At 44.8% G+C, this 15328-nt stretch overlaps 1 protein-coding gene and 1 long non-coding RNA gene across 3 annotated transcripts in view; one reads left to right on the top strand and one right to left on the bottom strand.

Moving 5' to 3' along the window:
* LOC138180755 (LHFPL tetraspan subfamily member 6 protein) overlaps positions 1-11340 on the top strand; it is a 30822-nt gene extending 19482 nt beyond the window's left edge. The window contains exons 4-5 of one of the 2 annotated variants that reach the window (XM_069114892.1): positions 3799-3894; positions 4886-11340. In XM_069114892.1, coding sequence (XP_068970993.1) covers positions 3799-3894; positions 4886-5019 — 230 coding nt within the window. In that variant the 3' untranslated portion in view covers positions 5020-11340. Of the gene's footprint in view, positions 1-3795; positions 3895-4885 lie in introns of both variants that reach the window. The other variant, XM_069114891.1, reaches the window with a different exon arrangement.
* LOC138180763 (uncharacterized) overlaps positions 1-15328 on the bottom strand; it is a 186870-nt gene that overhangs the window by 19426 nt on the left and 152116 nt on the right. The window lies entirely within an intron of this gene.

Here is a 15328-nt window from a genome sequence, read left to right as displayed (position 1 = left end):
GTTTCACTGTCAATGGATTTAACAAATTTTTTAGCACGAAACGTTATACAATCGTTTGGATGTTTGAAATATATTGCGTGGAACGTTTCGATGTTATTTCAACAATGAGTCAATTAATCCAATATATCAACAAAATCAACAGAAAATGTTCTGCCGATGACGCTGTCGAACCCAGCATTCGTCGCGTGGTTTCCGTCTATAAACGGCACTCGAAGCGAAAGGGTAAAAATTGTTCTTCGATAATTTGGCTCAACTATCGCATCTTGTATAAAATCGTTCTAATACTTATAAACGGGGCTCCGTATATCGCTGTATATCCGATCCTTAAAGACACTTGCAAGAAACGATGAATCTAGCGCTGACTACAATGCGAAGCAGACATTGCTACGATTCTTCTCGAGAGCAGCATTGTCCACGACCGCCATCGTACATCCGGTACGTGTCCTTAACAAGAGCAATAGCGTTGCGTCCCATCGATCGGCAATAAACGTAAGGCGAAGCTTTAATAACATACGGCTGAGACCACGGTGCGAATCTACTTTCCAACTTCATCTTCCGTTTCTTCTCTTCCTTTCTCTTTATCAGGCTATGTTCCATTCTTTTTCCTTGTGCTACTCGCTTCGCGGTCTCCCACCGTCCGATGAAAAACTGAAAACAATAACCGCGATCGTGGCGCGCTGTATCGCGAGAAAAATCTGACCGAGCGAATTGACGCACGGCGAACTCAGCTCGACATCCTTAGGCGAACGCAGCCTGTAATTAACATTAGCCAGACAATCATCTCGCGTTGGGTTCGTGATAACGCACGGCGTCTCGCGTCGTTTCTCGACAATGAGCTTTGTAACACGATTCGTAACAAGTTTCGTAATAAGTTCGACACAGGCTTGCAGAATAGCTTGCGTAATAGACTGCACAATAGGTTTTGTGCCAGCATCCCCGACGGACCCGCGCTCCGTGCTACTCCTTACGGGTAAATTGATTCGCGGATTTACGCTAGATTTTGTGGCGAGTTTTACCTCGGATACGCAGAGATGTCTATCTTTCAGTTTCACAAACTTTGAAGCTAGATGAATCGCGTTCAACGTTATAATAGATCTCATAATGTCTGATAAGGTTTAAAATTCATGCGCAAGCGTACCGTGTGTTACTACGGTTTATACAACTAAATTCGTGGTACAAGCCGTGTCCGGGAAATTCTATAGCTTAAAATAAGATGAAAATCAAGAATAACGCAGTTGCGTCGGGAGCTTCATTTTCAAGAAAATCGTGCTTGGAAAATCCTTGTGTAGGTACACGCTTATTCGTCTGATTATGTATAGGGGTGGAAAATTGGCAGCAAGTTTTTCCTGTTATATGACGAAATAAATGGGAATAATTTTCCCATTTTTATAATAATTTTGGGGAGATTTTTTCGCTCGAGTCCTCGTGTTTGAGAAGATTCGCTTTGAAAATTTGACGATTAATCGGGCTAATTCTTAACCGAACGCGTTTCAACTTCATTTCGTGCATCTCGAGCGTATAGTTTCCATCGATGTACACCGTCAACATTTCTAGATCGTCCAGCGATCCTTGCAGATTAATCGCCAGTCGTAACAGCTATTCGATGAATGAGAAGAGAATGACAAGGCGAGAGAGATAGAACGACAGGACGTAGAAAAAAAAGTTAATAGAGGAACGTCTACTGTCTGCGAGGCAACGGGAAAACACGACGTTTCACCAGGAACATCTAGACAACGAACTGTCCACAAAGAAAACGGATATTACTCGAATATCATTCTTCTTTGAAACGTTGACACGTTTCATTTTCTCGTTGGTCGCGCAGCATGCGTCATGCGCCGTGCATCGTACGCTACTCTCTCGTCTCGTTGCCTTTAAAACGCCTTTCCATCGCGTAACACCGACCTCGCTTGTTATTATTAACAAACTCGTGGAAAACCGTAATACGCACGAACAGTAATATTATTTATTAGCTCGCCGGCAGCCATATCATCCGATTTTAATCTCCATCGATTTCCAACGTTCTCTCGCTATCGAATTGTAAATTTCGCCCGCGTTGCTGCCTAAATTTGCAATTTTATCGTTCCTCTCGGGGAAAGGTTCGTCGATACCGAGGACGATTGGCCGGCCGTTCGAAATATCGCCAGCTTGGGCGTCTCGCTCGTGACGAAACGAGAACGCAGCCACGGCGAGGTCAAAGGGCAGGGAACAGGGAAGGAAAGAGATTAAAAGGGAATCGCGTGGTTGACCGCGGATCGCAGGCTTTATTTACTCGAATCACGTAAACCGAAACGAGGCTCGAATTACCGGTTCGATTTCGCGGTAACAGAAAGCTGGGATGCTGAGGATACCTGAAATTCCAACCATCTACCAGTTGATGTACCCACCGAGTACGAAAAAGTACCGGGTTCAACTCTTAAGTGGATATCGGGTTGACAGTCTATTCGAGAATCGTGAAATTTATATTTGTTCGAATTGACGTTGCAAATGCGGTTTATTAATTTTTACCGCCGCTTTGAGACCTATTTTATCATCCTGAACTTTTCAAACTTTGTTTCAAACTTTTCAATCGATACGATTACCCAGTTAACTCGATACAGTCGTAATATTTCGTTATACGTAAACGCGGTTAGTTATGATGAATAGAGTCACGATAGTTCGTTTTCATATGAAATTTTCTGGCCGAAATACGTTTCGTTAAAAAGAAATAATCGATGAATAAATACGCGGAGTGTTCCAGTGGTGAAAAGGCGAATCGAAAATACGTAGAAAATCTGTCGTGCGACGCTTCGTTCCGGAGAAAATTGAGTTGGAAAATTTGCCGTCGATATGAAAATATATGTACCTGGCTAGTTTCCGGTTAGTTAATGGTCGAGTGTACAACCACTGTGGTGGTGAAAATACAAAATATAAGAAACGTACCGTATCGGTCTAATTGTTTTTTCATGTAAATTGCGAATTTCACCTATTCGCCTATTAACAACAGACCATTTTACAGACACAATAATTAAAAGTTTCCCAAGATTTGATATATCGATGTTTCGATTATTTAAGAAACGATATGCGTAATTACGATAGAAATAATGCACGTTTATACTACATTAACTAACAATGGCTGTTTGCAGTACTACTAATTGCAACGGTTTCAATTTAACAATTGTTTGTAAAACAATGTTAACTGTGTTTGAATTAGGAGAAAGAAAACAGAATTGTTACCGTCTACTCAAGTATGCCGTTATTCGACGACCTATAGCGACTACGAATTTTCACCTCGTGAAATGCTCGATTTATAGCGGCCGTCCAACGTTTTGATATGTATAAATTTAATAATTTATTTAGCTGATCCGCTACTGCCATGTCTCTCACTCGGTTTCTGCTACCGCGAAACAACATTAATTTCCATCTATTAATCGTGGATTTTTGGTAAATGTAGAAACATCTGTGAGTTAAGGGGTCGAACCCAATAATACACTGTATCATACTACTTCGGATTCCTCTCATTCCTTCCTTCTCCAGACAAATGGCCTGTAATTAAGAGTTAAATTAAAATTGAAGATCCAGCGAATCCAGCGAAGCCTCGCACAGACACGTCGAGTAATTTGGTGGAGTGGCGAGTAATTCGGTAAATTAGTGTGAGGGCACTAAAATTTAGTGGAATATGGTTGCCTGATAGCTGTGTGCTGATCGATCGAATCTGTAACTCCACCGAATTAATTTCCCACACTTTCCACACGCTAAATCGTTTAGTGGCAAGGGTTAACTTATTATCATGCATCTTGTACCATTTTCTCGTTACAGCAGTGATGATATGCGGCGGCCTGGTGATGTATCCTATAGGATGGGACAATCGGGAGGTACAGGAGTCCTGCGGGAAGAGCGCCAATGTATACAATCTCGGTGAGTACCGACGTCAAACTTTTTTCCACGGAATCGCACGCTCTTCGACTCGTCGTCGATCGACGTCGCCAATTTCGACCCGATTTCCAGCAACAAGCTCCATTGTTGAAAACGCGTCTGCGAACGTTAGAGCGGTGTCGTTAGGCGCGATTCTACCTGTAACGAGGTATAGAAAGAGCAACGTCACATTGCGCTACATCTCGGGATTATTACTCTTACGAATGTAACGAGGTTCTTGGAAGTTTGCACATTTAGGTGGCGAGTCGGCGCGGCGCTGACCCACAGCCATTCCTGGACCAGCTTACGTAAACTGCCGCAGACTTATGGCGTCTGTAACATCGCGAAACTACGAGCCACGTCTACAACGAGTAACTCTTGATTTTCTCTTGATTTAAGCTACCTGCGATCGACGCTCGTCGAGAAAATTTCCGCGCTGGTTAACTCGTCGATTGTACGCCGCTCGAAAAACCATCAGACTCGACTTCTTCTTCTTTCGGAACAAGCAAATCGTTTTCCGTTTCAAATTTGCTCACTCTTGTTTAGGTGAACTTCGATTCTGGAAAAGGAGAAGAAATAGGGGACGATCGTTGCGATCGATCGATCGACCACGACGAAATCATCCGGTCGATCGAGCAATTTCTCGGAGAGCATCGACTCTACGTTAAAGAGACCAGTTCGTAGCGAACAATTTCTGTTATTTTACGAACGTTACACCGACAAATTTCGTAGCCAATTGCTTTCCAAATTTTGCTCAGCCCCGTTCAAGGAAGCTTTGAATCTGTCCGAAAGAAGAAACAGCGTACGACGTTCGTGTAGTGGATCGCAGCGCGCACGAAAATCGTACGCACGATGATCGATGGAATAATTTAGCAGAAATCGTGGATCCGATAACGACGAGATGCTGCACGATATCGAGTCACAGATCGATATGACAGGTGAGAAGTTCGTGGTACACGCGATTCCGCTGACAGACGTATCGCATCTGTTTCAGGAAAGTGTTCCGTGTCATGGTCGAGCCACCTGCTGGTAGGCTCGGTGGCGCTATTAATGCTGTGCTTCGGGTTGAGCTTCTGCGCCGCACGACACAAGTCATCCAACCCACACACCGATCCTCTGCGCATTTGACAATCGAGATATTCCCAATCGATTCACGCCTATGCCTCGCCGAAGACGACCACCCTCTCTTTCGTCACGGTCTGTTGATCGTGAATCGGACGAGCATCGAGAAACCACCACGAGCCTCTGCGTTCACCTGGGTACGCCACCACACGTCACACACCGCACACCACACGTCACACGTCACACGTCACACGCTTGTGCGCGACTGCGTCGATCTCGGCGTCTGTCTAAAGCTGGGATTTCTTATTAGCGTCGGACGCATTTACGCGTCTTTCGGTCGAACGTAACATTTACACGCACACAGATTTCCTATCGGTGTAAAATACTTGTATTATAATACAATGAAGAAGAATATGACAGACAGAAGAGCAACGTACAGTAGAATTTCGTTTGTACGAGCGAGTTAACGCTCAGCTTCACGTGCGAGCCTCTCGCAAGCTAAATCATCATCATCATGTTATTAGGTATCTTTATTATTCGATTCTCAAGAAACAAGTAATTTTCGTGAATTCATTCGTTCGTTGCCAGAAGATAAATAATAGGATAAATTCTGAAGTAAATTTAAAAAATAGCATTTTTAAAGTCACACTCTGTTATTCGGTCGAATATAATTTTAATCGTACGCGTATTCTTACAACGACTGTACGCGATCATTTGTGTTGCAAACTAAATTCCCAATGTCGAAGAAGAAATAGTTGAACAGGATACCGAAACCACTGCTTCGCCACAATTCCCGAATATCAACTTGTATCGTTCGAACTAGTCAGACGATGTGTCTTTTCTCAAACTCTATCGCTAGAATTGCTCGGTTACCCGAACTAACGCGTTCCCCTGTTGAGAAACGAGCTTCTACTGTGCTTCTAAATAATTTTCAACCGTTGCATTTGCATTAGACACGATGGACGCTTATAGGAAATCCTATCTTAACGCGTCTCGCACTTTACTTACGAACGAATCGTTACGGAATTACCTTGAAACGACCACCGATCGTCTGGTCGATCGACAACGTTTTTTTATCGACGGTATTTCGCCTGCATCAAACTTCGTAAACGATGTGCACTTACCGACAAGTTGAAGCCATCGACACTGAGTTTCGTCAACGGTGTGCAAATCATCAACGCTAGCGTCGTCGTTAGTCAGCGCTCGAATAATACGACAGTGTTTTATTTTTGTTTCTTCCGTAACGCTTCGTCTCGTGATAATTTCTCCAACATATTTTTATGCGTCGTTTGTAAGAAGAATATAGTCGACGATCTCGCGTCGGTGAATGCACACCGTTGACAAAATCCAAAGTCGACGAAAACACTGGTGACGATTTCAATCCGATTAACGCGTGCGTAGCATCGCTGAAGCTCAGTGTCGAGATATTCGTCAATGAAAAATTCGTGAATGATCTTGGTCATCTAAAGGTAATTTTTATGTGTATAGCATAGCGTTTGCTCCACCGGACGGTGTTTTCGTTCCGTGTTAGACGGTTCGCCTCGACACCCTATCGATACCGCCCCCCTCCCACCGTTAAAAAAAGTTTCGCTATAAAAAAAAAAGAAAAGAAGAAAAAACGTAGATGCGTGGAATGCAAGAAAATCGTCTACGGTATATTTCAAGAAAGAGAAATTCCAAGAAGATTCATCGAGGTATAAAACTGGACGCGACTGTACAAGCGAATGCAGCGGGGAGCGAGCCTAGTTTGCTAATCGATGCGAAGCTTCTGGCAGCGTTAGACCACGCGAGATTCTCGCGTATTTGAACGAATCGTTTCGCGTTACGATCCAGCCGTCGCGGCTAAATTAAATTACGCGCGCACGACCTGACTTTGCAGCGCTCCTCGGCGTCGCAGACAGCGATTAATTTCCATCAGGGAAGTCAAACCCTAGCTAGAATCAGTGACAACGCGGTCGCGTGAAACGACTTTGCTTTCTGGATCCGATGGCACGGCTGTTCCTCTCCTTCGGAAGAGGCGAGTTAACTCGAATTGCCAATTTCATGTGATTTGGTTCCTTTACGTCGACGGTTAGTAGCGAGTTGTAGCGCAACTTTATACGAAACAGTTTTGTTTCGTAGGTTTTATACAAAAATAGGGAAATTATCGATCGGAGCGTTGCTCTCTCGCGCAGGAGACCATAGACGATAGACAATTTTCGTCCTACCACGACGCTTTAATTGGAAATTCTCTATCTTTTTACGTGTCGTTTACTACGATACCCGTTGCATCTAAGCGCGATGAAAGGTCGCTGATCCGTATCGGAGCTTAGCCAGGCTCCGACGAAAAAAGAGACGTTCCAAGTAGCAAGAATACTTTAGACAGGTAACGCGAACTCTAGACACTTTGTTCGTTGTCGAAAACAAACTCCTCTCGCCTATGTTCTTTATGACCAGCATTTGATATTTGGTATTCGAGCGCTACCAGCTCGGAGTTTGCTTCAGGCAGTTCCGTATCCACCTCTGTATCCAGCTTTCGATTGTTTCTCCAGCGAATTCACTCTTCTCGGAGCTGGATAAGGCTACAGTCACGCTGCGTTGCCTTTTTCGCTCCGCCTTTGTTCGCGAGTTCGCCATTCGAAAGACTAAACTTTCCACGTTTAATCCTCGTTGTTTCGAGCGATCGCGGTAAGTAAATTTGGTCGAGCGATGGCGCGTCTCGCCGACACCGATTATCGGTGAGGGGCATATGGGAAAATTGGAAAAATCGAACGACGGCTGATACGTCGACGATACTCGAACCGCGCTCGAAATTCTATGCCGGAGCTCGTTAGCTGTGCGCCAACAAAAGGGTTAGGTGGCTTGATTCAGCCGGTCCAGTGAAAAGAACGAATCACGACGCGCCACCGACCTCTTTCCTAATTTGCATGGAAGGCGCTCGTCGAATTGCGGTTCGCCGCAATTAAAATTATGCGACCGAAAAGAAAAAAAGGGGGGAAAGGGGAGAGAGAAGAAACGACGGGAACCAGCGGGAGGACAGCTGTTGGGAGTTTGATTTTCCTGGCGGATTTTCGAGCAGGTACCCTCGAACGCGGCGTTTCACGAAGCCGGCTCGCATTGTGTGGATTAAATCCGCGATGCTCGAAGAGGCGTGGGGGCCGACTCGTTCTGGTTCCACGCATCGTCGGTTTCTCGCGGTCGCGCTCTCGCGTAAGCTTGATCCGTGGTCGATCCGGGACCACGGAACATTGGATTTGTCGCGGTTCGGCGGACCGAACGCGTGGCCAAATCAACGTTCAGTTTTCAAATCTTTGAATTCCACGGACGTTTTGACTTTTCCGTGCACACGAAACTCGTACAAAACCGTACGACAGGGTTAAAGCGTATATTACGCGTTGGTCCTTGCAAAACAGTGGAGGCCGCGAGAAAGGGAAAGGTGACGTAAAGAGAGCGGAAAAAGAGAACTCGATGGGAGGTCACGTGTTACGCGATTTTCCGGCCGCGGCAAAAACAACGGCGCCTTTGAAAAATGTCATAAAATCGCTAAAAGCCACGGTCTCTGTTTCTGTCCGCTTTTTCACCTCCCCTGGTCGTCTCCCGCCCCATCCGCGCCTTGTTTCTTTCTCTCTGTTCCGCTTTGTGCGAAACGAGACACGAAATTTTCGAGTGCACCGCTAGACGGAAAACGTAACTGTAAAACCGTGACTCGCTCGTCCGTGCTTTTTCCTACCATTCCTTAGCCTCGTTAACGACAGGCGTGGACTAATTGCAAAGCGGACTACCACACCGCTGTTCTAGCATTCTAGCGCGAGCTCGGCAACGCGCAACTTTTCCACAAACTACCGTTTTATTCGAAACGTCGTGAATTTTATAATTGAAAATACACCTTGCAACTTCGAAACCGGTTAAAATTCATATCCATGTTTCTTAGGACCTTCTTGCCTGTTTTCATAAGTGCTACTACGTTCTCTCGAAATTCAACCGCAACTTTTTGGAATACCCTGTATACTCGCGCGACGTTCGTTTCACGATGAATCCACAGAGACTACCGTCTTCTTATTAAAATAACATCGAGAAGATTGTATTCGCAAGAAACGGTCGTGGAAGCGCGCAAACTTGCTACGGAGTGTTTCGAACGCGAATCTGTATTTCCTTAGCGTAACGCGGAAAGTATATGAAACTCGGCGGAGCGATTTAAACGAACGGTAATTTAAATGGTAATCGAGGCAGACGGTATCGCGCGGCGATTCTAACCTAAATTTAAAACGTCAAAACTTGCGCGCTTCTCGTTCCTATCGTCGGAGGAATCAATTGCGGTGTTTCCTCGTCGCGTTAACGCGAAAGTTGTTCGCGCGGAAACAGCGAAGAAGAGCGACCGCCGACGAAAGATTTACCGTGCGAGGAACCGGTGTAAAAGAAAAGTCACAGAGTGAAACAATCGAACGAGGTACACGTCGCGTTAGCCCGCCTCGAGTTTTTCGCTCCTTGTCCTCGACTTTGCGCTTTCTTCGTTCTCCAGCCGTTCGACCAACATACGTCGGAACGTGTCCCCGGCGTTACGCCGTTACACCCCGTGGAAATTATTACGCTCGATTTCCCATTTTTAACGTCCCTTTCGCCGCCCTCTTTCGGTTCACCCTTCCCCGCCATTTTCTCGAGGACAGTTTCTCTCGGTGGGCTGAACACGGTTGCCTCTTCGCCAGGAACAAGGAGGACCGCTGAGCGATCGATCGACATGTTCGGTTCGAGCTGTCCGAATCAGGGCCCAGGATCCAGGCAAACTTCCCTTCTAAATCCAGACTTGTCCACGAGGCTGTGTCTCTCGCACGATTTCCTCTTCTTGCTATCTTTCTTCTCACGATCCCCTTTTTGCCTCTTATCGACTTTCGGCATTCTCGCACAGAATCGTTTCTCTCCGCTCCTCGAACGAATCATCGAAGAACACCTCGCACAGTGCTTAGTCGCGAGCTAGGGACACGAAAGCGGCGAGAGGCAGAGAGTCTGTTCTCCTGACCGATCGAGCTATCGTGACACGAGAAACGAGGGTCGAAAGGTTGGATTTTCTACGGATAAGCGTCGCACGCGTGAGTGTTTAACGCGTTGACCGCCACGTCAACGTGCACGTCCATGACCCAAATTTTCCTCGGTTACTACATTTTTTAGAACGATGAAGTAAGATTCTGCGTTATGCGCACACGGGTAGACCGTGGATTTTTATACATTTTTCGATGAATTAATTTCGCGCAAACGTACACGGCACATATAGCGCGTATAATATAGGAAAACATGCGAAATATCGAAAGTACGATACTCTTTGCAATTTATAATTACAAATGTTACAAAACAGTGTTCCGTTTATCGGTCCATTTTTTAAAATACATTCGCAGGAACATCCGCGGTCTGTCTACGTATTTAATTTCTCCGTGTACGTGCTTGATGGAACGACGATCTGTCGGGACACGAATTCGCTCTAACCGTAAGCATCGGACGTAAACGTCTGACGCCCGTAGGAAATCTCGCCCGAAGAGTCCGATCGATCAGCGTATCGATCGGCGACTAAAGTTCAGCCATCGTTCGGATCTCCGCGAGCGTGCAACGGAAAAACGAGCCGCGGCTGCTAGCGAAAAGGTACGAGTTTGCGTTTATATAAAGCCACCGCATCGGGCGGAGTTCCATTAAGAGAGAAACGAGCGCGACTTTCGTTCCAGTCCGATGCACAGGGTCGACGTCGGTGTGTGCCGACGTACCTATTGACTTTTCCATCGAACGATCTCCGGTAGCGGCCACGCGAGTAAACCAAAAGCGCGAGACGAGGAAAGAGAGAAGATTACCGTTACTATTGGCGACGTGTATGCCTCGACGTGCATTGGAACGCGGGATACACAGGGAAAAACGAGAGTAGCCAAAGCCCGGATATCCCGCGGCGAGTTATCGACGCAAGTCGGATGAAACAAAAGTTGGACGACTCGTTCGCTTAAGAGTTTACGCCTCGAGGATGCCGCGATACGTTGCGGCTTACCGATCCTCGATCCTTGTTCGTACGCTCGCGATCGAATTTTCCCTTCGATTTCCAACGATCCGCGACCTGTTGCGAGAACGCAAACTTGTGTTTCTCCTTGTTCCACGTTTCTCGATCCACATTGCGTGTCCTCTATTCAGACAGACTGAAACGCAAGTGGAATTATTCAAAAAAAACGTTAATTTTGTACTTTGTACGTGTTTTGTACTTTGTTGCGCTCTGGTCTCCTTCGAGGAAATAACATTAATTAAAACGTTGACTGCGGCAGTGGCTATCGAGGTTCCACGTTTTATCAAATTTTCTCGAACGATCAAGGTATGATAAATTTCTGGATTTAGAATATCGAACAACGATTTATACGGCATTGTCAGAAAAAAGTATATTTTGCAAAAATTCCGTATTACGATATAGTGTATTTCGATCTATCGTCACTCCCACGGCAAAGTATACGAGTAACGGATAACAGAAAGTTGTTTCACCCTATGGATTTTTGTAACATTGTATTAGAAATGGTTTATAGCGGCGGTAACAGTCATATTACATTTATTCGTTGCTCTTACTAAATCCATAGGTCCACTGCGTAAAATTACAGCGTCTTTTCGTGTTTCTTATTTCGCAAACTTCCTTCTGTCTGTCATTATATTCGCGCCGCAGTCAACGTGTTGATAATACGTACGGGGTTTAAGCAAAATAATGGAAACACCCCTTATACGTCATATATATATGTCGAGTTCTCATTGCGGTTAGGGACGTGTACGAATCTTCATTTGGATTAGCCATTGTTGTTATACGATATGGATGATGTTTACTGGTACAAATATAATTAGTGGCGATTAGATACTCGAGATGCTAATGACAATGATCTTAGGTTCAATAACGAATCCACGGTCAACGGGACAGCAAATGCGCTTTCTTCCAAAGGCTAAGTCGAACTGAACTTACTTGTCCACAATTCAAGTGTAACTCAACTTACTTGTTCACAGTACAAATAGAACTCAACTAACTCTGTCAGTCCAAGTGGAACTGCACTTATATACTGTGTACCTCTTTGTATCTCTCGGATCAACTATATCTTTAAGGAGAGCTACACAACTACTCCATATCTTTGTTAGGTAAAAACGTCCATCCCGTGACCGTGGCTACGTTCAGCGACCAGTTGTATCACTTCGAGCCCAAGCCTATTGTTATAATTTTCGGGCAAACATAATCAGATTAAATTATGAACAACTACTTCTAAGTTTTATTATTTAAGTACAGCTATAATAAAAAGTCTAGACTAAAGTATTGAGGATGTTTCCAAAAATTCCAAAAGAAAGGCCCCGATGTCCTTTCATCTCCGACATATACAAGGTAGTTGGTAACTGGTGGTACAAGCGGAAAGGGGGTGATTCTACGCGAAAAAAGAAGTCGAAAATATAGAATAAAAATTTTTCGTTTTAGGCTTTGTTTTCGAGAAAATCGACTTTGAATTTTCGCTCGGTACGCGTGTGATACGTTATAACGGATCTCACTGTAGATCGTTGTCTCGATGGAAAAATTAAAAAAAAAAAAAATTGTTATTCTATATTTTCGACTTCTTTTTTCGCGTAGAATCACCCCCTCTCCGCTTGTACCACCAGTTACCAACCACCCTGTATAATACAAGATATAAGAGGTGTTTCTATTATTCCGTGCAATCCCTGTAAAACGTTACCAAACGATATTTTCACAATCACCGATAACGCAGAGAAATTTCCATGAAATATAAAACAGAATCGAACGTCGATAAATGGAATCTGAAGGGAAAGCTGAAATCTTCTTTCCCTGCGTACTCGAGGTTCAAAGCAGCGGTTTAAGTCGCGTTTCCTTCCTATCGCACGACACGGAACTTTCAACGAGGGAACGAAACGCGGCCCAAAAAGGCTTGCGATAATCGGAATTCCTGAGGGGTATTTTGCGACCTCGTTTTTCCGCGCGCTGCCGCGCGTAGCACGCGTGAGGTACGAACCAGACGCAAGTGGAACCATCCTCATCGGGATATACGTATATCGCGTGCCAACTAAACGCAATTTCGGAATAGTTTCCCTCGGCGCGCGGATTAAATTTTCCTTTGTTCGCGTTATGGAGTTGGGCCGCGTTCGTCTCGTCTCGTCTCGCCTCGCTTCGCCTCCCATTGCCGCGTTTCTCGGCCAAGCCGACTGTTCGCCGTGCTTTCACCCATACCAACAATTAGATCGACTACCCTAGGCGTGTACTTTAACTTTGCGGCCTTTCGGAAACGCGCGCGAAGCATCGCTGCTATTTTCTACGCGCCGAAACATTTCCTCCAAACAGATAATTCTGGCGCAGAAAGATGGAACTGTTGGAAGAGTTTAAGGGCGAGGTTTTGAAGAAATTTGAAGCTATCGTTGGTATAAACCGGGAATATTTACGCAGACCGAGCGATCTGTGCACGCGTGAAATATGCAAATGTGGATGGAAAATATGCAATGTATGTTGGCGATGTATGTTGGCTGTACTTTTTATATATTAAATGTCATCTGAATGATGGGATATTTAGCAAGATATTCGGCAATACTCTGCTCAAATTTCCGCTCGTTAAGCGACCATGTTTCCACGTAAAATATATTACCCGGTGATTTTCTGAAATATTCGTTTTTAGCAGAATTTGAGAAAACTCGTGGCGCGTTTGCTTCTCGTACGATTCACGTCGCAGGTAATGACGCGATGAGTTTAATTAAACCAAACTATTCCGTAATAATTCGAAACATAAACCACGTCCTACGCTTAGCCAACCACTCAAAATCGCAACTGTACGACGTGGTCTATATTTGACATTAGAGCTTCGAATCGAGTCGTGAAGCACAGTCGGACACGTAATGTTACGATTGTCGTAGATTCGTTGAAGGATATGGAATGATCGTTGGAAACTAGAAAGTTACTAAACCAGGAAGACACGAATTAAAACGATATATACGAATACGTATATTTTTGTGTATTTTCTTAAAATAATCCAGATCAGAACGGGATATATCAACTACGCTACGAACTTTTCCAACAACTTGATAATTCCACGTCAAAGCAACACTCCTCGCGTTCGATTCTTGCCCAATGAACTTCGAAAATTCGTGAATCCGCTGGATAAGAGGCTACGCGTAATCGTCGATGTCCCTGAAAGCGCTTTAACGATTCGTGAAATAATTAAAGCGAATCCCCTGGCTCTGGATTCGTCGGTTCGGACGAGAGGCAGCAGCAAGAGTCGAAGACGAAACGATGTTCAATTAGTTGGGTCGGGGGTGGATCGAAGTAGAAAAACGAGTTCCTAGCGATTGCGTAACTTGCAAAGCTCTGCTGGATGTAAAAGGACAAGGTAGGAAAGAACAGCAGGGTCATTGGCTCTAGCTTCGGTTGGCAGCAACGCGAAATCACGATCGACTCTGTTCAAAGCACAATCGTTTTCGCAAACTCGTGCCTCCCTTTGATGAGCCGAGTAAACGGTAACTCGATCGCGACGGATTTGTAACCGTTCCCCAGACCCCTTGCTGCTTATTTGCATGCAAATTGCCAGCCTTTCACAGACACGATAAAAAGACAGAGGGAAAAAGGCGAAGAAAATAGCATCGCAAGCGCCTGCGAAAGCAAGCAGCGTGTCCTCGCGTGGCACGAAAATGCAGGATGATCTTCTTGCTGGTTAACTCTCGTCGAGTTACTCGAAAGAAGAACGATAGCGACGGTAGAATGCTAATTTCTCTTCTATTAACTTCCATTAATTGACCCTTAACGATCGATAGTTTGTTCACGAAGACGACGGAAAATTGGCTAAACCACAGCCATCGTAAACAGATAGAAACGAAGATGAAATTATTTATACACCGCCGGCCACAAGTATTCCAACACCTACGCGTTACATTTTATTTTCCTTAGCGTTTTACGCTACAAGACGCGCGTAATACCGCGACCTAGTGACAAATTACTTTGAAAATTGAAACGGTGGAGAGCGTACAATTTAAATTAAATATCAGCTGCTGTGTTAACACGCACGTGTCAACTTCACGGCTGTCCTGTGCGTAAGTACTAGCAATTTATGTTTTCAAATGCAACGGCGGAATCTTTTGATCGTTAGGGTTTAATGGGACGAAAATCCAGCACAGATTCGATCTCAACTCGATTGCCTGTATTTTTCCAACCGTTGATGTCCTCCTATCTTGGATGCTGTGTCGAAAGCGAAAGTTTTTAACACTCGAGAAAAACACGATCAGGTAGAAGACGAGTTAAAGAACGCGGCAGATGTAAGCAATAAGAGAACCACCTTGTGTCTCTTGCATATTCAGCCATTCGAACAAACTCGACTTGACAAACTCGAGAGGAAGAACGTTCCACGATCAATCGAGGAAACCG

Source organism: Bombus flavifrons, chromosome 6 (assembly GCF_040668555.2).
Source record: "Bombus flavifrons isolate JBK064 chromosome 6, iyBomFlav1_principal, whole genome shotgun sequence".
NCBI classification, from domain to species: domain Eukaryota; kingdom Metazoa; phylum Arthropoda; class Insecta; order Hymenoptera; family Apidae; genus Bombus; species Bombus flavifrons.
Note: the sequence above shows the minus strand (reverse complement) of the source record. Positions and strands in the feature narration are given on the sequence as shown.